General features: G+C 36.4%; 4 protein-coding genes across 5 annotated transcripts in view; 2 read left to right on the top strand and 2 right to left on the bottom strand.

Moving 5' to 3' along the window:
• Positions 1–158: 158 nt before the first annotated feature.
• Positions 159–11,467, top strand: radx (RPA1 related single stranded DNA binding protein, X-linked). Its single transcript, XM_039659062.2, has 15 exons — positions 159–772; positions 1,485–1,636; positions 2,883–3,054; positions 3,427–3,535; positions 3,638–3,729; positions 4,041–4,166; positions 4,255–4,362; positions 5,269–5,442; positions 5,607–5,728; positions 7,749–7,822; positions 8,278–8,340; positions 8,424–8,473; positions 10,015–10,317; positions 10,415–10,567; positions 11,138–11,467. The coding sequence occupies exons 1-15, from the start codon at positions 187–189 to the stop codon at positions 11,257–11,259; spliced, it is 2,406 nt and encodes an 801-aa protein (XP_039514996.2). The 5' UTR covers positions 159–186; the 3' UTR covers positions 11,260–11,467.
• Positions 10,771–18,169, bottom strand: amdhd1 (amidohydrolase domain containing 1). Its single transcript, XM_039659063.2, has 9 exons — positions 17,969–18,169; positions 16,388–16,494; positions 16,214–16,278; positions 15,839–16,116; positions 15,029–15,254; positions 14,809–14,933; positions 13,971–14,064; positions 13,708–13,868; positions 10,771–11,597 (listed from the first exon to the last, which is right to left on the bottom strand). Exons 1-9 carry the CDS (start codon positions 18,106–18,108, stop codon positions 11,492–11,494), a joined length of 1,302 nt encoding a protein of 433 aa, XP_039514997.2. The 5' UTR covers positions 18,109–18,169; the 3' UTR covers positions 10,771–11,491.
• ntn4 (netrin 4) overlaps positions 17,296–22,652 on the top strand; it is a 29,212-nt gene continuing 23,855 nt past the window's right edge. Inside the window, exon 1 of one of the 2 annotated variants that reach the window (XM_089130393.1) lies at positions 17,296–17,386. In XM_089130393.1, the coding sequence (XP_088986519.1) occupies positions 17,299–17,386 (88 nt within the window). In that variant the 5' untranslated portion in view covers positions 17,296–17,298. Of the gene's footprint in view, positions 17,471–22,652 lie in introns of both variants that reach the window. The other variant, XM_089130400.1, reaches the window with a different exon arrangement.
• snrpf (small nuclear ribonucleoprotein polypeptide F) lies at positions 19,294–22,530 on the bottom strand (the record flags this gene model as incomplete). Its single annotated transcript, XM_039659064.2, has 4 exons — positions 19,294–19,524; positions 20,254–20,318; positions 21,405–21,530; positions 22,366–22,530. Coding segments are annotated over 4 exons (423 nt in total), but the record flags the coding sequence as incomplete, so codon positions are not given.

Genomic DNA, 22,652 nt, shown 5'->3' with positions numbered 1-22,652 from the left:
TTAATTATATATATATATATATATATATATATATATATATATATATATATATATATATATATATATAGACAAATAAAGAAACAAAGTAAAATCCTGAAAAAAATATATGATAGCTTTCTATCGTTCTATGCTGAACTCAATCTCCCACAATGCTTTGCGGCGGTGTTGTTATTGTGTCGTGCAGACATGGCGGCGCTGTCAGTCAGTTCCTCTGAGTGCAGCTGCACACTCAAAAAGACCTTAAAAAGATTACTATCCAACACGTCTGCCTCCCCCCGAGCACGAACCCGCTCGGAACCGCTTTACGTGATCTCTCTGGAGCGCTACGGCAGAGACGCAGACTTCGGCGTCAGTTTCCCGGACAGTATTTCGATGTCAGAGAGTCTGTTTGACGCCACTATCACGGATGGAGACTGTAAGATTCGCGTGTCTCTGGATCCCGCAGTAAACAGACTCATCAGCCTAAATAAACTTCACTGCGGGTCCGTCGTACGGAGTGTGGAGTTCAGCCGCGGGGAAGACGGCGGCTCTTTCCATGTGTGCAGCCTGGAGGTGGACCGACTCTCCGGAGGGGACGCGGCTCTTCGGACGCTCTCCTCCGTCAACGTGAGGTCCATTCCGTGGATGGGAACCGAGCCGAGCACGCACCCGCTCAGAGCCCGCAGAAGCTCATACCTGCCGCTGTGGAATAACCGCGACTTCTATGGAGAGATGTGGCGGGACACGATCCCCTCTGAACCCGACGCTGAGGACTCTGGAGAGGACATAGATGGTGTGTGTTCAGTGTTCATAAGGCTGTAAGCTGTGCCTACATAGGCAGCATTTGAGGGAATCACTCTCTTGTAAATGATAAACATTTAACTTGGGCACCATAGTGCATACCTTGACCTTCTAAAATACTTAACACTTTTATTGGGTTCAAATTCCATAATTGGATTCAATAAGAGTAAATCTTTAACATTATAGGGAAAGTTCTACCAAAAATGAAAATTCTGTCATAATTTACTCACACTCAAGTTGTTTTAAACCTGAATTTCTTTCTTCGGTTGGACACAAAAGAAGACATTTTGAAGAATATGGGTAACCAAAACATTTCTCATCCCATTGACTTAATAATATGTGGGAAAACCCCCACTATGGAAGTCAAATGGGGCCAATCAATCAACTGTTTGTGTCCCCTTATTCTTCAAAATATCTTTTGTGTTCAATAGAAGACAATCAAATTTGGTGACCATTGACTTCCATTGTGTGAAAAAAAGACTGAGATATTTCTTAAAATATATTCTGTTCCACAGAAGAAAGAAAGAAATGCAGAAAGGTATGAATCAGTGTGAGGGTGAGTAAATAATGACAGAAGTTTTGAGAAAATATTTCTTTTATCACCACATAATATCCGACACAAAAATGTCATCCAGATAGGCATCTCAACCTCTTGTATGATGATATGTTGGTGTTCATGCATATGCTTTTGTGTCTGGCGGCAGATATCGGGTCCACAGTTTCACTCGCAGAAGTACGTCGGCGTTTCTTGAGTGGATCTCGCCGGTACCGGGGTGCCCTGTGTGTGCGGATCCTCCACAAATCCAGACTGATATATTATGGGAAAGCAGATCAGAATTGTGAATGTCCCTATAAGGTCAGAGGTCAAATACAAGACTTTCTATAGGGACTTGGTCATATTAAAATATGTAATAAGATAAATATTGTTTTTAACATATGTTTTAGATTCTGAAAGAATTGAAGTTGCTTTGGTGAGAAAGAATCTAGAGAAAGAACTAGAGATGGAATATATCACGATTCTGGACCATATCGGCTCATATTAGTGATTTTATTGTATTGTTCGTCATCAATTTAAATTTTGGCACTTGCTTCCACCGGCAAAGATTTGAAGATCAAGGTTAATGTTGTTTATGTCTATGTTGTGTTTTTTTAATATGCTTTAAGACAAACCATGCGCATATTCATCAGTCAACACCATTTCGGAGTATTTTCTCCTTAAAACTGCAGTGAACCAAAGAGGCGGGTCTAATTTGCATATTCATAGAACCACATATACTAAACAAGGCAAGGGTGTAGAGTTACATTCAAGCTATTTTATGGCATGAAGAATTTTTCAGCAAGGAAAAAAAAACGTTTAAATATGTCATTTTGGTGATCAAAGATGAATTTTAAGGGATACAATTATTGACTACAGGGGGACTTTAACTATATTTCTTTAAAAGCCCTTCTCAGGAATTTCTCATCCGATCATTCAACTTTCCCATCAACAGTTTTTTCTAAAAAAAAAAAAAAAAAATTCTCACTATAGGTCATATTAAGCAATGACTGACATTACTTAAAGGTGCACTGTGTATTATTTAGGAGGATCTGTTGACAGAAATGCTATGTTTTCAGTGGTGTACCCTTACATAATGAACCTTTATGTTTTTATTACCTTAGAATGATCAGTTTCTATGTACATACACCGCGGTTCCCCTTACATGTGAAGTCGCCATTTTGCGCCACAATGTTTATACAGTAGCTCTAAACGGACTAACGTGTTTCGTCACTATGTTGTTCTTCTGGCAAATAATCTTCCTAAAGTAGAGAATAAATCACTGACACAATGATGAACAAGTGACAATAAAATTCACAATAACATTTCGTTTTACTGAATAATTAAGTAAACATAATTTCTTACTTCATCTTTGTAAAGAAACCTCATTGCTTAACTGGCTACTCTCTGCTGTCTCAGACGACGTCATCTTTTCCTGTCGGCCACTGTTACGTCTGTTGTTTGCAATTCGCAACATGACCACTAGATGCTTCTAAAAATTACACACTGCACCTTTAAGTATCACAACATTGAAAGTACCTCCTTCCATCAATCTGTTTTTTCTCAGGCAGAGTTGCAGGTCGGTGATGGCTCATCCACCGCTTGTGTTGTACTGTGGAACACAGTCTGTCTGGAATGGTACCGAATCCTACATCCGGGTCAAGTTGTAAGATTGCGTCACTACAGAGTCAAGGAGAGTTACGGCAACCGCACGGGGCAGGAATCAGAGCCACACATTGGTAGGAAGAATTATAGCCATCTTACATTTGAAGTCATAACATATACAGTCATGTGAATAAGAAAGTATTCCATGAACACTTTGAAATCTGTGCTTTTGTATTACGACATAACAAAAAGTTGTGTGGTCTTTAGCAGGTCTTAAAATTACAACCTCAGATGAATAGCAACACTCGACAAACAGTTTTACACCGCTTCAACAAAAATAAAGCCAAAATGGAATCTATGTGTGAAAAACTAAGATTCACTTTTAGCATCAATAAGTTGAAGTAATCATTTTGAGACGAGTCATACCAAAACGCTTCCTAATACTAAGTGTAAACAGGGCCCATATTTGTTCTCTTGGACTCTTCCATCATCTGTTCCTCCTTTAGAGATCAGTCTTAATTCCAGGAACCCCACTGCTCAAATTACTATCATCCCCAAGAACCAGATTTCTCCAGATTGGGTTTTGCCAAACCTGCCTCATTCATTCATCAGCAGGTATGCACACAAAATCACAATCTCAATATCCTCTGGAGTTTTACATTGAGATCAAGCGCTCGCACAGCACAGATAAATCTCTAATGTGATCATGTTTTATAGGCAGGAGCTTCCTAGTTGTCCTCAAGGCCACATCTGCGATGTCCTCGGTGTGGTGATCTTTGTTGGTCGTCCAGAACGTGTCAGGAAGAAAGGTGAGATGTTTGATACACACAAAAATATGAAGAGTTCAAATGCAAAAGCCTCTAAGTGCCATTTGAAATTTTCTTCTAAAATGATCATTTTTATCAAGCTTGTATATTTAAGTTCAGTAATTTCACTTAAATGGCAATGAAGATTACCTATTAATTGTCATTTAAGTGAAATTACTGAAATTAAATACACAAGCTTGATAAAAATGGTCATTCTAGAACAAAATTTCAAATGGCACTTAGAGGCTTTTGCATCTGAACTCTTCATATGCTTAATTTTAAGCTAATACACTGAAATATGTTTTTCCTTGCAGATGGGCAAAGGTCAGAGATCGAGGAGTATCGGTGGCTCCAACTTGTGGATAGAACATCAGACAAGCCCATCATGATCAAGCTCTTCTCCACATCCCAGCCTGACATTCACAGCCGCGTCTATCCAAGTACTAAATCACTTTGTCTCTTGTTTTATTCTCCATCTCTGTCCTGTTATTACAGACAAACTGTATTTTTTATTTTTTTTTTATTCAGTGGCTCTGGTTGTCTGCACCAGACTAAAGCTTATGAGAAGTGCAGTTGACAGAGCTACAACTTTTGAATATCTCACCAACACATCTCTAACCCAGATTTACTGCACAGGTAAACACCTTCATAGATCAGACATATAATATACCCTACTGTTCAAAAGTTTGGGATCAGTAAGACTCTTATAATGTTACTAGGGATGGGCAAGGATTAATCGCATCCAAAATAAAAGTTTGTGTTTACGTAATATATGTGTGTGTGGTGTGTATAATTATTTTGTATATATAAATACACAGACATGCATGTATATATATTTAAGAAATATTTGCATGTATATACTATATATATATTTATACATAATTAATATTATGTATAAATATTTGATATATTAAGAACACATTTTTCGTAAATATATACATACATGTGTTAGTATTTATATATACAAAATAATTATACACACCACACACACATATATTACGTAAACACAAACTTTTATTTTGGATGCAAATAACATGCTATTTTTTACTTTATATTAGTCAATTAATCATGAAAAAATGGATTACAATTCCCAAAAAAACATTGATAATAATTTAGAAATGTTTCTTAAGCATCAAATCATCATATTAGAATGATTTCTGAAGGATCATGTGACGCTGAAGACTGGAGTAATGATGCTGAAAATTCACAGGAATAAATGACATTTTAAATATATTAACATAGAAATGTGTGTGCACCTTCCTGCCACCAACACCTGTTACCTGAAGAAAGGTTCCCACCTTTATTCTGTAACCAATTACCAAAGAGGGACCCCTACTGGACACACACTTGCATGACAAAGTTTAAAATGAAGACAAAATGGCTCATAGAAAGAACTATGACCTCCGGCTGTTATATGTCAAAAGATGAAGGAGAATTTGATTAAAAAAGTCTACAGACGCCAAACATTTGAATGGTAGTGAATGTAAACTTGTTTGCAGAATTGATATAATCCGCTGCTGTCATTTGCAAACATGTAAACAGGCACAGGGTCTCACCCCGTGATGCCATACAGAGGTGTCCGGCCCATCCGCCAGTTTCTTCACTGGCTGAAGCAGGTCGATGAGAACGGCCTTCTGGAAAGAGCTGTGATTGGAGGATATTTCAGCTACCCACCACTTCCTGTTTCACTGAGTAGCTTCATGGAAAACAGACAAGGTGAGAAGCAGAAAACGACGTGTTTATGAAAAGATGATCAAACCGAGCACAGAAAACGCTCTCTAATGGCAACCTTTTGAGTTTAGTGTTGAAAAAATGTATTTGATACTTAAATGTGTTGCTGCTCCTGTGGCTAATTTTAGTGTGTGTGTGTGTGTTTGCAGGGGAAGCTGGTCTCATCAGTGGAGGAGAGATGAAATTAGAGTGTGAGAAGTTAAATTATCGAGAGAAACGGCAGTTTGCTCTTCAGTGTGTGGTCACTGCCGCCTGCTACCACCATAGAGAGGTACATGCGTCAGCAACACATAACCACACTATTATACAGCCTACAACACACACTGTTCAAAAGTTTGGGGTTGTATGTTTTCTAAGAAGCCTCAAGGCTGCATTTATTTGATAAAACAGTAAGCTCTTAGGCTCTATATAGCCCTTAATCCTGTAATTGTAGACAAATGTGGGCACAGAGGACTCGGGTGTGATCTTAATTTTTATTTATTATAAATGTTATATCACTGTCTTCGGTAAAGTTTTGTCTATCCATTTATGGTGTTTTTTTTATTTTATTTTGGGGGTATTTATTTATGTACTTCAAAACGTACCATATTTAAATTATATGTAAATTATGCTTATTTTTATGTTTAAAGATGAAGTGACTTTGCTGGCACCTGGTGTCTTATTTTGGCTTATTTTAGAACGCTCTAAATTAGTTTTTCCCATTCATTTCTATGGGTGCCCATTTTTGACCCAAATACAAGATAAAGGAGTTTTTTTCACCCACTTAACATTGTAGAATTGAGTCAAAAAAAAATTGTGTGTGTTCAGGAGGCAAACTTAGGAAAAGTAGCCAAGTCTTGTACCGCTCAGATCAAGGGAAGTATTTTTTTTTAAAATAAATCAAAACTATTTGCCCACATTTGTCCAGAATACGGATTTAGGGTTAAGTATATTTTATAATGTTGTTCATGTGATGCAAAGCTGAATTTTCAGCATTATTACTCCAGTCTTCAGTGTCACATGATCCTTCAGAAATCATTCTGGTGTGCTGATTTGCTGCTCAAGAAACATTTATTAGTATTATCAATTAGTAGTAAATAGTATTAAAAATTACAATATCATCAAACATTGTGAAACATTTATTCAGGATTCTTAGATGAATAGAAAGTTTTAAAAACCAGCAATGTCTTTACTTTCACTTTTGATCAGTTTGATGCATTCTTGCTGAATAGGAGTATTTATTTCTTTAAATAAATCAATCTTACGCAGTGTTGTGCAAGTTACTTCCAAACTGTAATACATTAGGTATTACTTGTTACTGTTATTTAAAAGTAATTCATTACCTTACAATATTACTGTCTCAGATTTGTAATGCGTTACATTACTCATGTATTACTTTTGAGTTACTTTCACCAAAATAACTAAGTAGAACTTAACTTTTGGGCTGTAACGATATGCAATATGAAACCGAAATCGCCATTCGCCACACGACTCAGATCCACGAACCTACAGAATCGCGACACACCTCTTCCAACTCCAGCGTTATTCTCCTTACCGTCCAGATCCAATGCTGCCTTATCTTTAAATTAGGCTATTAGTATTATTTGAAGTTAACATTTGAAGTTAACCACAAAACTAGTTGAGGATAAATTATTGAAAATTGGGGAAGTCCAGCATTATGGACATGACATTTGCAGTCAAAACTTGAAATAAAAATTCTCAAAAAATACATGTATTGAAACGTATATAGGCTACTTCCTTAAAGGACTCCAGTCCAGACATTAGACAAATATCAGTCTATGTTTTATTTTTAATATTAGGGAAAAGACACACATTCATGCGTGACAAAAAAATAGGAGGAAAATATATATTTTTTGTAATTCTGTTAATTAGCTACACTGCGCAAATCGGATGAGGAAGGGTTGGCTCTCCAGTCTCCATAGAACTTAAAATATTCATTTTATTTTAGTTTTCGTGTTCGCATTTATGAGGAAAAAACAATGTTACAGACGCGACCGCTCTGAACTGGCATTAAAAGACTGCTTTAAAACTTTCACATAGTCTGTTGCCTTTAAGAAGTAAAAGCAGACACTGTAATACAACTGTAATACAAGCCTGACTGAACATGTAACGAGTAAAATATTACTGAAAATTGATTAGTAATGCCTTACACTACTGCGTTACAGCAAAAACTAATATGTTACAGTAATGTATTACTTTTGTAATGCGTTACTCCCAACACTGATCTTACGGACTCCAAACTTGAGTGATACTGTACCTTTCTTATATCTCTATTGTCTTTTCTTTTATAGAGCAATGGGCGAACACAGTGTTCAGATCTCCCATCGGCTCCACTCAGCCCTAGAGTGCCACGGCAGAGAGAGGCGTATGTGTTGTTTTGGGTTCCTGATATGATGTGGATTGAATAGTTCATCCAGGAATGATCAAAAATGTTCTTGTATGTCTTATAACTTATCACGACAGAAGCAGAAGTGTGAATGAGATTCGATAGCAAGCAGCTTGACAGCATCTCCGGTAAACACGATTTCACCAAGTACAACATGATCCTGGATCAACATTCAAATAAACCAATCAGAGTTGAGAGACAAGTGTAGGCTGCGGTTGGGTTCTTCTACATCAGGGTTAGGAGTACCTTTTCAGACAGAAATGTTGATCCAGGAACATGTCTAACTTGGCCAAATCACAGTGACCCTTCCCCTTCACTGTCATTGCGTGGAAAAGAGCAGCTAAAGCCCTCCTTTTGATTTTCTAACAAACACAAGCATATCAAGCATGGATCTTTATTTGGTGAACTGTCCCTAACTATTGTTTTTACCGCAGGTCTGAACCTCACAGGACACCAGTAAAGCGGAAACTTTTCGGCAGTACTAGCCCGAGAAAGAGGTAAGAGTGTGTTTCTGTCTGATACAGAAGAACTGCTGTCGGAAGAATAATTATAATAATAATAATAATGAATTCTCTCTCAGGTTGGCACCACCTCTGCAACCATTTGCAACAGAGGATGACGCAGAGAGGGGTAAGAGAATGCAGTGGCGTTGTTAAAGGGATACACTTTTTTGGGAAATAGGCTCATTTTACAACTCCCTCAGAGTTAAACGTTTGAGTTTTACCGTTTTTGAATCCATTCAGATGATTTTCTGATATTTAGAAGAATATCAGTAACCAGACAGTTTCTGGTCTCATTGACTTCCATAGTAGGAAAAAAATATACTATGGAAGTCAATGAGACCAGATACTGTCTGGTTACCGATTTTCTTCTAAATATCAGAAAATCGGCTGGATGGATTCGAAAACGGTAAAACCCAACTGTTTAACTCTGGGGGAGTTGTAAAATGAGCCTATTTCCAAAAAAAAGTGGAGTATCCCCTTAACAATCACACAAACCATACAAATTCTCAGGTGTTCTTGGGTGCAAGTTTGACGATTTTCAACCTGGTTTGTATTGTTATGGTGTCGGTAGTACATGAACAGTGTTTACTCGTTCTCCGTGTTAACTGGACCAAGAAAAGTCCCTTTTATTTATCAGCAAATCTCTTTTGAGAGCTCTATGACTTTAATGAAACTACAGTTTGTACTTTTGCATTTTTGTATCTCCGTCAGCGGAGTGTCGGATCAACAGAAATTAGTTGACTTCAGAAATCAAAGTTCTTGATAATTTACTCACCCCCACTTCAGACAAGATATTCATGTATTTCTTCAGTCGAAAAGAAATTAAGGCTTTTGAGGAAAACGTTCCAGGATTTTTCTCCATATAGTGGACTTCAATGGGGTCCAACGGGTTGAGGGACCAAATTGCAGTTTCAATGAAGCTTCAAAGGCTCTACACGACCCCAGCCGAGGAATAAGGGTCTTATCTAGCCGAACCATTCGTCATTTTATAAAATAAAATAAAAAAATCAACATTTATATACTTTTTAACCACAAATGTTCGTCTTTCAATAGCTGTAATGCGCCACACATTACGTAATCATGTTGAAATGTCACGTGTGTGACAGAGGTGGAAATATCGACCTAAGAGTTTACAAAGCAAACAAGACTAAGTCAAACGCCCTTTACAATAAATAAATAAAAATAAAAGGTTGTTGGACGATTTGTTGGACGAGTTTTTCACCCTACCCTATATATTTTCCACCTACATCAGGTTACCACCTGACTGTTCAACGTTACTTCGTAATGTGTGAAGTTGTGGATGTGCAAGATGGGAATTTGTGGTGAAAAAGTATATATATTTGATTTTTTTTTTTAATAAAATGACCGATGGTTTGGATAGGTAAGACCCTCATTACTCGAATGGTAGAGTGTAGATCCTTTGAAACTGCAATTTGGACCTTCAGCCTGTTGGACCCCATTGAAGTCCACTATATGGAGAAAAATCCTGGAATGTTTTCCCCCCAAAACGTTCATTTCTTTTTGAACTGAATAAAGACATGAATATCTTGGATTACATTGGGGTGAGTAAATTTTTAGGAAATTGAACTGAATTACAATAACTGTGCGAATTTACTCAGATTTGCATTGAATTTCTATTAAAAGATCGGTGTGTCCTGTGCCCTGCAGATTTTTCTCTGTTTGACGGCGCCATGGAGTTTCTAGTCGGAGAACAGGATGATGATAGCAATGATGAAGATGACGACGAAGATTTCTCGACGCCGCCCACTAGTCCCATGACCTCACGTCTGGGACTGACACGGGTCGCCATGGAAACTTTGCCACGGGTTTTTTGTTACGAGCGACGACATGTTCAGGCTGTTGCCGTGGGGATGCAGGTTAACAACTTTCACAAGCTCCTCCCACAGAGAGAGCTGGAGTCATTTAGCCCCGCCTCCTGCTACACTGGCTACTTCACTCTGACAATGAGAGGTGCACATTCAAAAACACACAATTTTGTGAAGTGAAGTGTCAGTCACAGTGTTTGTAGTATTGTGATGAAATGTTTTGATTTCCCTTGTGTGGATAGCTTTATCAGATGGAGTGATGCTTGATGCTCTTTTTCTGCCTGCTGCCCCGGGAAACCTACACTGGATGCCCCTCCCCCTGTCACATGATAACTCTTGGGAGTCTATCCTATCACATGGAGGGTTTTCACCACATGCCCCGCCCCCAAGCCCCGGTAAATATAAAGGCCTTTTTTATTTAGAGCGAATTTCAGTGTCAAAACACATCCATTCAAACAAAAATGTTCATATTTTAGCAAATTTGATGATGCTTTCAGCTACTAAACATAGTGTTATACACCATGTTATATCTAAAGCCCCCTCAATTTTAAAGAACCATTATTCTATATATATATATATATATATTGTGATAAAGTAAGCCATTTGATTCATATTTAATTAAAATTAAAAAATGAATACAAACAAAATGTATGGATTAAAATTAAGTCCATAAAGAATTTTTTTTCTAAGAGTGATGGGCAGGACGTAGTGTGTTTTTCTAAAAAATCATATTGTCACGAAAAATATCACAAGAATTGTATTAATTCTGTATTCCGATAAAAGAGGGGATTTTTTTTCTTCTAGTGTCTGGTAAAGCTTCTTACATTATATGTACTCTGATGTAATATAGATCATAAATTGCAACCCAACAATTTAAAATTTGGAGGAAAAACGACTACATAAAACCATAATGATTCATAAAACTGCTAAACATTTAAGTCTGGTTTCTCTTTCTTCTTCAACAGCTGACATGATCGCCACTGCAAATCAGTTGACCAATCAAAGACTAGTGTGTGTGTTAGACGCATGTGCTTTAGGAGCAGAGAAGATGGAACTGGTGCTAAACCGAGCATTTCCTTTACGGTAATGGACGCATTCTGGAGATGGAAGGACACATTGATATAAGAGAAGTTTTTTATGATTTTTATACAGCTACTGTAAACAGAATCACCCTATGTATATTATTTATTTATTTATTTATTTTATTAACAAACATGTTTTTTAATTTTATTATTGAGTATTCGAGTATGGCCCATGAGGTTTACTATCCATGGTAATAAAATGTTACCACACAATTGATTGACTGCGGTGCACGATGCTCAAAGGGTCAAGACTTTTTCATTTTCATGAACAATCTTGCCTTTGATTATGACATATTTGATGAGCTCCTGATGACCCCCAAACTGGTACACCAGATGTTCCCACCTGCAACAGAAGGAAAGACAACTCAAATTATAACAAGTTCCATCAAGCACCACTCATAATCCGAATCTCAATAACTGATTTCCGTATTCAAACAACTTATAAACAGTGTTGGGGAAAGTAACGCATTACAATATTGCCTTTTCCGTGAAATAGTAACTAATTGTGTTGCTTTTTATGGGAAAGTAATGTGTTGCACTACTTTTTCTGAGTTCAATAAAATAACAGAAAAGTTTTGTAAATGTAAAGGCCCTTTCACACCAAAAGTGAAATGAGGCAAATAAGGGAAGAAAATTCAACACTTCAGCAATAAAATCAAAAAAATTAAACACAAAAGTTTATCTAACCCTCTGGAGCTCTTCGGAAAAAAAAAAAAATTATTCTAAAATAAAACTCCTTAAAGGACTACTTCACTTTTAAAAAAAACTTTTGCTGATAATTTACTCACCCCCATGTCATCCAAGATGTCCATGTCTTTCTTTCTTCAGTCGAAAAGAAATTAAGGTTTTTGATGAAAACATTCCAGGATTTTCTCCATATAATGGACTTCATTGGGAACCAAACGGTTCAAGGTCCAAAAGAAAGATTCAGTGCAGCTTAAAAGGGCTTTAAACGACACCAGACGATGAATGAGTCTTATCTCGGACCCTTCGAGTCATGACTCGAAAAAGATTTGTTCATTTTGATGAACGAGTTCGAACAGGAGAGTCACGAACACTCATCACAGAACAGAGCAAGGCGAGCATTTGTGCTTATAAAACTTAAACTTTTTTATTTATTTTTTAAATGAGCGATCGTTTCGCTAGATAAGACCCTTATTCATCGTCTGGTGTCGTTTAAAGCCCTTTGAAGCTGCACTGAAAGTGTCTTTTGGACCTTGAAACGTTTGGTTCCCATTGAAGTGCATTATATGGAGAAAATCCTGGAATGTTTTCATCAAAAACCTTAATTTCTTTTCGACTGAAGAAAGAAAGACATGGATATCTTGAATGACATGGGGGTGAGTAAATTATCAGCAACAGTTTTTTTAAAAGTGAACTACTCCTTTAAGTCAGAACCATAATCAGAATGGTACAAAACTTGGTAAAGGTTGCTTGCTATGTGTGAACACACACAAAAAAAATAATGGACATGATTCGAAATGGTTAAATGGTCTTGAAAAAATATATTTTTTTTTAATAAAAACTAAAAATAAACTAAAACTAACTAAAACTAAAAAAAATAAATACTTTTTTTTAGGTCTTTTGGACCTTAAACTGTTTGGTTCCCATTGAAGTCCATTATATGGACAAAAATCCTGGAATGTTTTCATCAAAAACCTTAATTTCTTTTCGACTGAAGAAAGAAAGACATGGACATCTTGGATGACATAGGGGTGAGTAAATTATCAGCAAAAGTTTTTTCAAAAGTGAACTACTCCTTTAAGTCTGTGTTCTAAACTAGCATTCGAGATTTACGACCGTTTAAAGTCCCCGTGAACCGGAAGTTGCAAACGATTTTTCTCCAGTGCTGTGACGTATTTCCAAGTGAAACGGAATATTGAACAGAGGGCAGGGTTTTACTCTAGCGCTCCTCCTCTCCATCTCTCGCTCATAGCAAACTAACGGTTTGAGGGGAGTGGTTAAGCGTTTCCCCACCCAAACTGTGAAACCTACGTCATCAGAAAAAGAAACCGTTCCAGACCGGAAGTAACTTTTCAGATTTTGATTAAAGATTACCAAGGTAAAACATTTTTTTAATATATATTCACTTGCACGGATTAATTGTTCACCACAAGACTAGTAATATGCGCTAGCAAAGTAAATAGGTTCAATTTTGATTTCACGGGGACTTTAAGTTTTCAGGTCTATGCTCAAAAAGTGAATATAAATACAGTGTAAATCTAATTTAGTATCTTAAAATCCCCTAAAAAAAATACGAAATATAAAATAAAAAAACATTATCGAACTAAAATATAGTAGCCTACATTCATTTCATTGAAATAAAAAAAAAACACACTTTGCATTTAGACATAGTATTTGCTTATTAGTTTGGTTGAAGTGGATCGTCGAAGGTAATACTTAAGAATTCAGCACCTGAATAACCTGAAGCTACTGTATGTGTGTGAGCTCACCGTGGTGCATTAATGATCACGAGGTCTCCCTGTTTCCCGATTTCAAGCGACCCGTGCGTTTGTGAACCGTTGAGAGCGTAGGCTGCGTTTATAGTGCTTGCGGCCAAAGCTTCTGGCATAGACATCTTCATCATCACACAGGCCAAGTGCATCACCATAGGCTAATGAACAAACAGACAAATAGAAATATATGGAGTGGCCGGGTCAAATTTCTACAAGACAACATATGTTTATTAATAAGATGTGTTGTGTATTATGGTCACCATTGAGCAACAGTAGGCATTGGGGTTGAAGTCACTGCCCAGGGCCACTATGACTCCAGCATCAAGCATGTCTCTCGCGCGTGGTGGAGAAAGCCTTAGATCAAATTCAAGATTCATTGCAAATTATTTAAAGGAGTAGTTCACTTAAAAAAAAAAAAAATACTCATAATTTACTAACCCCCATGTCATCCAAGATGTCCATGTCATTCTTTCTTCAGTCGAAAAGAAATTAAGGTTTTTGATGAAAACATTCCAGGATTTTTCTCCATATAATGGACTTCAATGGGAACCAAACGGTTCAAGGTCCAAAAGACAGTTTAAGTGCAAACTGCAAACTGTTCAAAGGGCTTTAAACGATTCCAGACGATGAATCAAAATGAACGAATCTTTTTTCGAGTCAAATCGTTTGTTGAATGAACGAGATGTTTTGATGAACGAGTTTGAACAGGAGAGTCACGAACGTGCGTCACAGAACAGAGCAAGGCGAGCATTTGTGCTTATAAAACTTGAACTTTGTTATTTATTTATTAAATAAGCAATCGTTTCGTTTGATAAGACCCTTATTCATCGTCTAGAATCGTTTAAAGCCCTTTGAACAGTTTGCACTGAAAGTGTCTTTTGGACCTTGAACCGTTTGGTTCCCATTGAAGTCCATTATATGGAGAAAAATCCTGGAATGTTTTCATCAAAAACCTTAATTTCTTTTCGACTGAAGAAAGAAAGACGAGGACATCTTGGATGACATGGGGGTGAGTAAATTATCAGCAATTTTTTTTAAAAAGTGAACTACTCTAATTGCATGGATAATTCAATTGTCATCGACATTGTGGTTATTTACCTTAATATATAGGCAGTGGTGGGTAGGAGGACCGCGGATGTTTTAGCTTTTGCCATGGCAGCGATTCCATCATCTGTCACTTCTTCTAAATGGCTGATGGCTAAAGCGTCAAGTTCTGCCGCAAGCTGTTCGATTGGAAGACAAAGATTATGTAAGAACTTTAGGATTGTGTGCATGTACACAAGAAACTCAAACGTGTGAGTGTGCAAACATAACATACATGTGCAGAGTTCATGGGATGGAGTTCATCGCCATGAAAGTTGATGTTGAGACCCATGTCTTTGCCAGCCTGGAGTATGCAACGCGTAGAGTTCAGATCGAACACACCTTTCTCACAAAACACATCAATGTTGTCCACCTGCAGATCACCCGAAGCCATTAGCTTTTTTATCTCGGGCAACTGCACGGCCACAATGTCCCGAGTGGCTTCTTCCATAGTTTTACCTCTGAATACACAAAGATAAAGTTCAAAACTTTGGGGTTGTTAAGATTTTTCAATGTTTTGAAAAATCTTGATCACCAAGGCTGAATTTATTTGATCAATAAAAATGATCAAATTTATGAAGTATTAATACAATTATTATTATTATTGTTTAAAAAAAAAGGATTCACGTGATGCAAAGCTGAATTTTCAGCATCATTACTCCAGTCTTCAGTGTCACATGATCGTTCAGAAATCATTCTAATATGCTGATTTGATATTGATTATTATTGCCAGTGTTGTAAACAGTTAATATTCTTTGATAAATGGAAAGTTCAAAAGAATAGCAGTTATTTAAAATAGAAATCATTTGTAACATTATAAATGTCTTTACTGTCACTTTTGAGAATTATCTATATCTATCTCTGTCTGTCTCTAACCTTCAAAATTGGATGAATTTGCCTTTTTTTAGCTAATATTATTGTGTTTATATCTGAAAGTGTGTGTATTACTTAATTTATTCGGAAAGTTTAAGATTGGCAAGAACAATAACGTACATGCTTAAAACAATGTTGTACATGATAAACTAATTTTGTGAAGAGTGTGTACTTGGGTACTGCGTGGGCTCCACAGTATGTTGCCGATATCCCGATTGGCAGTGACTTTCTTGCTGAATTGATCACCCTCAGCATCTTGAGTTCAGTGTCCATCTCAAGTCCATATCCACTCTTACACTCCACCAGCGTGGTTCCCGCTCTCATCATGCGCTCCAGACGGCTCTGTAACCCGGCTAATAGATGTTGCTGGGTTGCTGAGCGAGTGTGTGCCACTGTAAAATGAATCCCACCTCCTGCTTCATGCACTTCCATGTATGTGGCACCAGCCAGCTGTACACAGAACAAGATAAGGTATGTTACACTTCTGACACCAAGACTTAAAGTTATATCCTCATAGAGAGATAGATTGAACTAAATGATAGCAAACCTTCATGGCAAACTCATGCACTCTGTCTCCAGCCCACACTGGGTGTGTGTGTGCATCAACCAGACCTGTAAAATTATGTTAATATTCATTAATCTGTATATATATATGATTTTAAAGGATGTGTCAACAGAAGGGGTCAAACTGTTTATTTTGGGTGGAAGATGTAACACTTACCTGGGAGAACACACATGCCAGACGCATCAAGGACATTGTCAAACTTTGCTCCTTTGAACTGAGACTCAATGATGTCTGCTGCTCCAACAGCTTTAATTAGTCCATCACTACACACACACACACAAATAGCTCAATGAGGACATACCATTGACTTAAATTGCTATTTTTATTTTTTTTTTTTAAATGTATTTATTATAACTATACCTTTGCTAACATTAGTTAGAAGACCTATAGATCTTGTTCATTGTTTGTTCATGTTAGTTCAGTGCATTATGTTAACAAAACTATCATTACATTTTAAAAGTGTATTAGTAAATGTTGAAACTACCATTGACTAAGATTAATAAATGAAGAGTTCAGATGCAAAAGCCTCTAAATGCCATTTGAAATTTTCTTCTTTAATGATGATTTTTATGAAACTTGTATATTTAAGTTCAGTAATTTCACTTAAATGGCAATGATAATTACCTATTAATTGTTATTTAAGTGAAATTACTGAACTTAAATATACAAGTTTGCTAAAAATTATCAATAAAAAAGAAAATTTCAAATGGCATTTAGAGGCTTTTGCATCTGAACTCTTCAAATATAGAAGTGGTCTGTTAGTTCATGTTAAATAATTTATAGTTAAATGTACACTATAGGCTATGGCAATGCAACTCTTTTGTTTAAAATTAACAAACATTTAACAGACAATACAATCAATTCTTCTATTCAATTATTATTATTATTATTAATATTTGTCTTACCCTGATTTACGTAAGACTATTAAGTGATTATTTTTTTAAAACCTGACGGGGTGGTTTTCGCGGGAAATTGCGTACATACGTCAAAAGCCCGCGTGTCTCGTCATATCCTAAATAGAAACGTGTCCTTCCGGCTACTTTTGCAGGGTGTATTTTGATAACCAAATGGCAGTTGTCACGACTAACGAGAAAAAGGTTGACATGGCGACAGAGGTCCTGATAAAACGAGAAACAAAATGGCTTTTCAGAGATGGTGAGAACTGAAGAATTTGATAGGTCTAGTCTAGGCCTATGTAAAAGTGCTCAAGGCAGGGATGGCGTTTTTATTACTCAACAGGTAAGGCATTTTGTTGAACAGATAAATAGCCTCATATAGCTCTCTAACAAAGTTAATTGTAAAACATTATCTATTAAGGCTAATATTTATTCTCACAGTCACGCAGAGCCGACGTATAAGCAAAAAACTGCTTACAAATGAAACCTATGTGAAGTGTTACTAAAATGTTTACTTTAGCTTTATGGATACATTTGACTTTGTGGACATATTTGTGACAATTTTGACCGCTTAATGTATTTTGCAATAATTAATCTCTTTGAGGGAGCCATCCTATATTTTCATTATTTAAGTATGTAACCTTTGGCCGTCTAGTGGTTAAAAAGCAAAACTTCATGCAATTCAATTCTCAATGCTTTTAATTTTTTTGTGTGTGTTTTATCCTAAACATGTATTGAGAATTGGCTAATTGTTTTTGTACGGAGACAGTAATGCTAGCGTTTAACCACGTGCAATAAATAAGACAGACCATCAGTAATATAAAGAATTCACCCGACTTACTGTCCAATCACCACACTGCCATTCTCGACGACAGCCAGAGTCTGCATCCCATCCCTGGTGAGATACTTTTCACCATTTCTGCAAACCAAGACCACTTGGGTTGCATTCTTGACTAAAAGTCTGAAACTGCTGGAAGACATTGTAGTTTAACTTTGGTGAAAGTGTTTCAGAGCAGAGCTCAGTGGTGAAAGAGTGGGTAAATATTTAGCAAAGCCAAAATTGGGTAACTTGGCCGAAGGTCGCTAAATGGCCAGTGAGCTTATGTTTAGGTCCCGCCGATTGTGTACAACACGTTATTTTCGTTGTGTTTCTTACCAACTACACAGTTGATAACTTTAAAATAATAGATGCGAAGCAATACTGTAAATATGTATGTGAATCTGAACTATAATGACAAGATTCAAAATTACCTTGCCTTATTGCTAATATTCAACAACGTTTGTTATTAAACTCGTCCGTCACACGGATCGATTAATCTATTCGCCACACACAAATATGCTGATCACGATCAAACATGGCTCCATTTCCCTTCGTTAGCTTGTAAAACTTTCACAATACACTTATCAAGTTGTTTCCAGTGTTATTTCCCGGAACAAACCTGTCTTAACCTTAATATACTAGTATATTCAAATTAGCAGTAGTAACTAGTTGTGGGATGATGATTTTACTCAGAAAGTGGCCACATGATTATTGAAATGAACGACTACAAACATATAAACTGTTCGAATAAAATTAATTGTAAATATAAATATTATTTATAAATTTATAAATGTATATAATTCATTCAAAAAAGAAAAGGCTCTTTGATAAGGCTTTTACTGTGAACTTTAGCTTTCATGAATCACTCGACTAATGTTACCTATTACCCAGTGAAACGCATTCAATGATGTGTTGAAAAAGAAGCAATTAAGGATTCTATACATCTGCAATTAAATGGTTAGTGGTCTATAGACCATTTCACAAGATGTAAACAACACTGGTCCAGAAGCACTTCCTGTTTCAGTTTGTAACTGTTTTCTTTATTTCACATGTAAAGAAAACATCTTAAAGATGTTTGTTTAACTTTTTGATTCAGTTGTATATGTTCTGTTGGTTGTATTTTATCCCAGCTCTTATGTAGTGTTAAAAAACTGAAACAGGAAGTGCTTCTGGACCAGTGTTGTTTACATCTTGTGAAATGGTCTATACCAGACCATTTGTGGCATTACATCAGAATAGAGTAAGACTCAAGTTTTTCTTCAGGATTACATGCTCTTATGAATTGTTGCGTTAAGTACGTAGAGTCAATTTTGTTTCATGTTGACTTCAAAGAAATGACAAAAACATACAAAAGTGCACAATTTATTTGTCGTGCCACCAATAACGTTCAGTGAAAAAAATGTCAAACTAACAGTTTTACAAAGAAAAAAGAAACAGCTTTACATAAAACTAACACAAATGGCAAATTAACCAATAAATCTTCCAATCCCATTAGAAATCGATTCACTCTTCATTCTCTCATCTCTCCATCTTCTTCCTCTTCTTCTACTCCTCTTATGTACAAAACATTATTACACCTGAAGGGGGAAAAAAAACAGTAGTATAATACAAAATTTTTCAATTTTGGGTTTTTCAATTTGAGTAAAAAGTGTGGTAAACAATTTGACGATGCTTTGACGTTTTGTTCGACAACGTAAACTCCACATATTCACTCTAAATGTTCTTATCTAGTCACTAATTAGAAACATACATTTAATTTAAAAAAAACAAACATAATAGCTTAATTTCCGTTTTCGATATGGATGTGTGCAATTCATGTTGAACAAAAAACGTCCAAGTATCGCCAAATATTTTTTGCCACCACTGTTTATTTCATTAAGAAAATCAACAACCTTTTTTCATGACTAAGACGAGATGACACCAATGTGATTAAACGATAACTGACAACATCAACATGCAATATTATTGCCAATAAAAGACGAAACTAAGATGTCGTTAAATAAAAGCTATGCCAAAATCTTTGTTTTTGTCATAGAATTAAAAAAGGAGGAGACATAATATTACATGCTGTTTTTAACAAGCATCTCCAAGCTTTCATGCTTGCGTTTGCCAGATGTCAAGAGTTTAAATCCCCCAATCAAAGCTTTTTCTTTAAAAGTATACATTTCCTTCGCTGTGTTTTAACTTTTGCAATCTGGCAACCATGCGCGCAAGCTCTTTACACTGCGGAAGAAGCATGGATGATCTGAAATTGAGACATCATCCATGACATGCACCATTCATTGATTTTCAAACCAAAGTCTTACCTGATGAGCACCTCGCCAAGATGACCCGCTAATGCTCCATCCACATACTCTTCTGTGTTGGCCAGCTAGATGTATCAGAGAGACAGAGCTTAATTAACACATTAAGAGAAGGACTACTAACAATTAGAGATGCACAGATGTATCGGCTGATTTAAAACCATTGGCTATAGCATGAAAAAGGGAGATGTATAGATTAACTGTGTAATCCAACATTTCTTCAATTTAACAATATGGACTGCCCGGTGCCAGCGTAAACTATGCTCAGAACAATTGATCCTCGCAGAATTGTTATCCTTTACACACGTTTAAGCCTTGCCAACTTAAATATTCAAAGAAATGTGTGGGAAGTTGTGTATGAACATTCACGTGCACCCAGAAAGAAGTGTTTTAGACAGCGCACAAATACTAACTTGAGTTCCCTTTCACATTTAATTCATATCAAAACGCCTTTCTTGTATCTGTCACTAAACACAGTTGATTATGGCTTAAATGAATGTTAGCAGTTGAGAAATAACACGCGTGTATCAGTATAATGGATTCATACAGCTCTTAAAGTGACAGCAGCCAAATATTTTGATTTAATGTTAATCAAACAAAAGATAAAAAAGTAAAGAAAATGCTCACTATTGACTAAATAACTTTATAAGTTAATGTACATTTAATATTATATACAATGAAGAGTATATTTTACATTGTATTACTTTATTTCCATACCTAAATACTAATGTTAGACCAAAAGGCAATGTTTATTTCATATGCATCTTTGTTCTGTTTGTATGTAGGCCTGTTGAATGTTGAAATGGATCAAATCCATGTTCAATAGAAATGATTTGATGATGCAGCAATACACTATACCTTAATACATGATTTTTTGCTAAATTAAATCATGATCCACACACTTATTAGAACGTCTGTCATTAAAATAGATTAGAGCAAGTGACAAATACCGATATCGGCCAATAGTTGCCTGTTAGAATGGCCAAAAAAACACATATCGATGCATCCCTACTAACGGCTGAAACTCATGGGGTGTCATGGGGATTTAAATTACACTGGATATTGTGCATGTGGGCCATGGTGAAAATTAGTGACAGCTAAAGATATTTTATGATCAAAAGCATCCATTAACGGTCTATTATATTGAGACTTACCTGCATGTTCATGTAGCCGTCCACCGACACCAGGTACCCCTTGTACTCCATCCCCCACTTCAGCTTCACCATCACAGGCTTTCCTGTGAGACCGTTCAGAAAGGGCTTGGGGTTTAACGGCAAACTCTGCAGAAAAAGCCAAAGTTTAGTGTCTGATATAAAAATAAAGTAAAAGAAAAAGGAATGTCGGCAACCCTGAAAAAGCCCCAGTGGGGTCAACATTGCTTTTTTATTAAATATGGGAGCATAAAGCAGTGTTGCGGACAATACCTTTTCTAATTTCAATGGGAATCAAATCTTTCATAAAATTCCAACATAAGCCAGGCTAAACAGAGTATTATAAGACTAGGGTAGTATATACAACACATTTCATACACAATGGTAATTCAAAGTGCTTTACACAGAAGAAATTAAAATAATCAAAACAAATAAGAATTAAAAGTTTATTTAAAGAAATAAAAATAAAGTACAGTATAAATAGAATGCTTATGCTGGATATCACAAGAACAATAATGATTTTTAGTATGTACATTCCTATAACTGTCCAATAGAAAGATATTATTTAAAAATGCAAGTTGGATTCTGGTGAGGATTGAATTATATATTAGAAATGTATTCTCAAGAAGATACGAAGGCACAATAAGAACGTCAAATTAACTATTAGCCTATGCTTTTAGTATTGCTGGATTTACAATAATTAGCTGCGAATTATCATAGGCTATCTACAGATACACACTATCTACGGAGAGCAGATGACTAAGTTGTGACAAGGCAAATGGAAATGTTGATAATACGAGATAAATGTTCCAACATTGATAATGACTGAAAACAACGTCCAATCTGCGTTCCCGATGCTAACACGCAACCGCATATTCCGCTCATTCCTGAATGAAAACCACCTTTCTTCTCGAAACAAAACTTCAAGTATCGAGCCGAAAGAAGGAGATTCTAGTGTACTTACCATGACTGTACTGCTAAAGTAGTTTTGCAGATGAAAAAATTGTTTATTCAAATAGCATAGGCTAGTGAAGCACACTCGCACGCCTTGCCGCCGAGAGAGGGAAGGACTGCGAGCGAACTTTGACCGCGCGGCGGGAGAGAAGAGCGCGTGCGCCCACAGCGCCACTCACAGGACTGGCGTGCCATCGCGCCATGATAGAATCGCGTTTGAAATATAAAACTAGTGCAGCAGTGCCCGTGCAAAATCTATTTGTGTGTGTGTTTAGTAATTGTTGTTTTGGTGTGTTT

Source organism: Pimephales promelas, chromosome 1 (assembly GCF_988280905.1).
Source record: "Pimephales promelas chromosome 1, fPimPro1.hap1.1, whole genome shotgun sequence".
In the NCBI taxonomy this organism is placed as follows: domain Eukaryota; kingdom Metazoa; phylum Chordata; class Actinopteri; order Cypriniformes; family Leuciscidae; genus Pimephales; species Pimephales promelas.
This window is presented reverse-complemented; position numbering and strand designations above follow the sequence as displayed.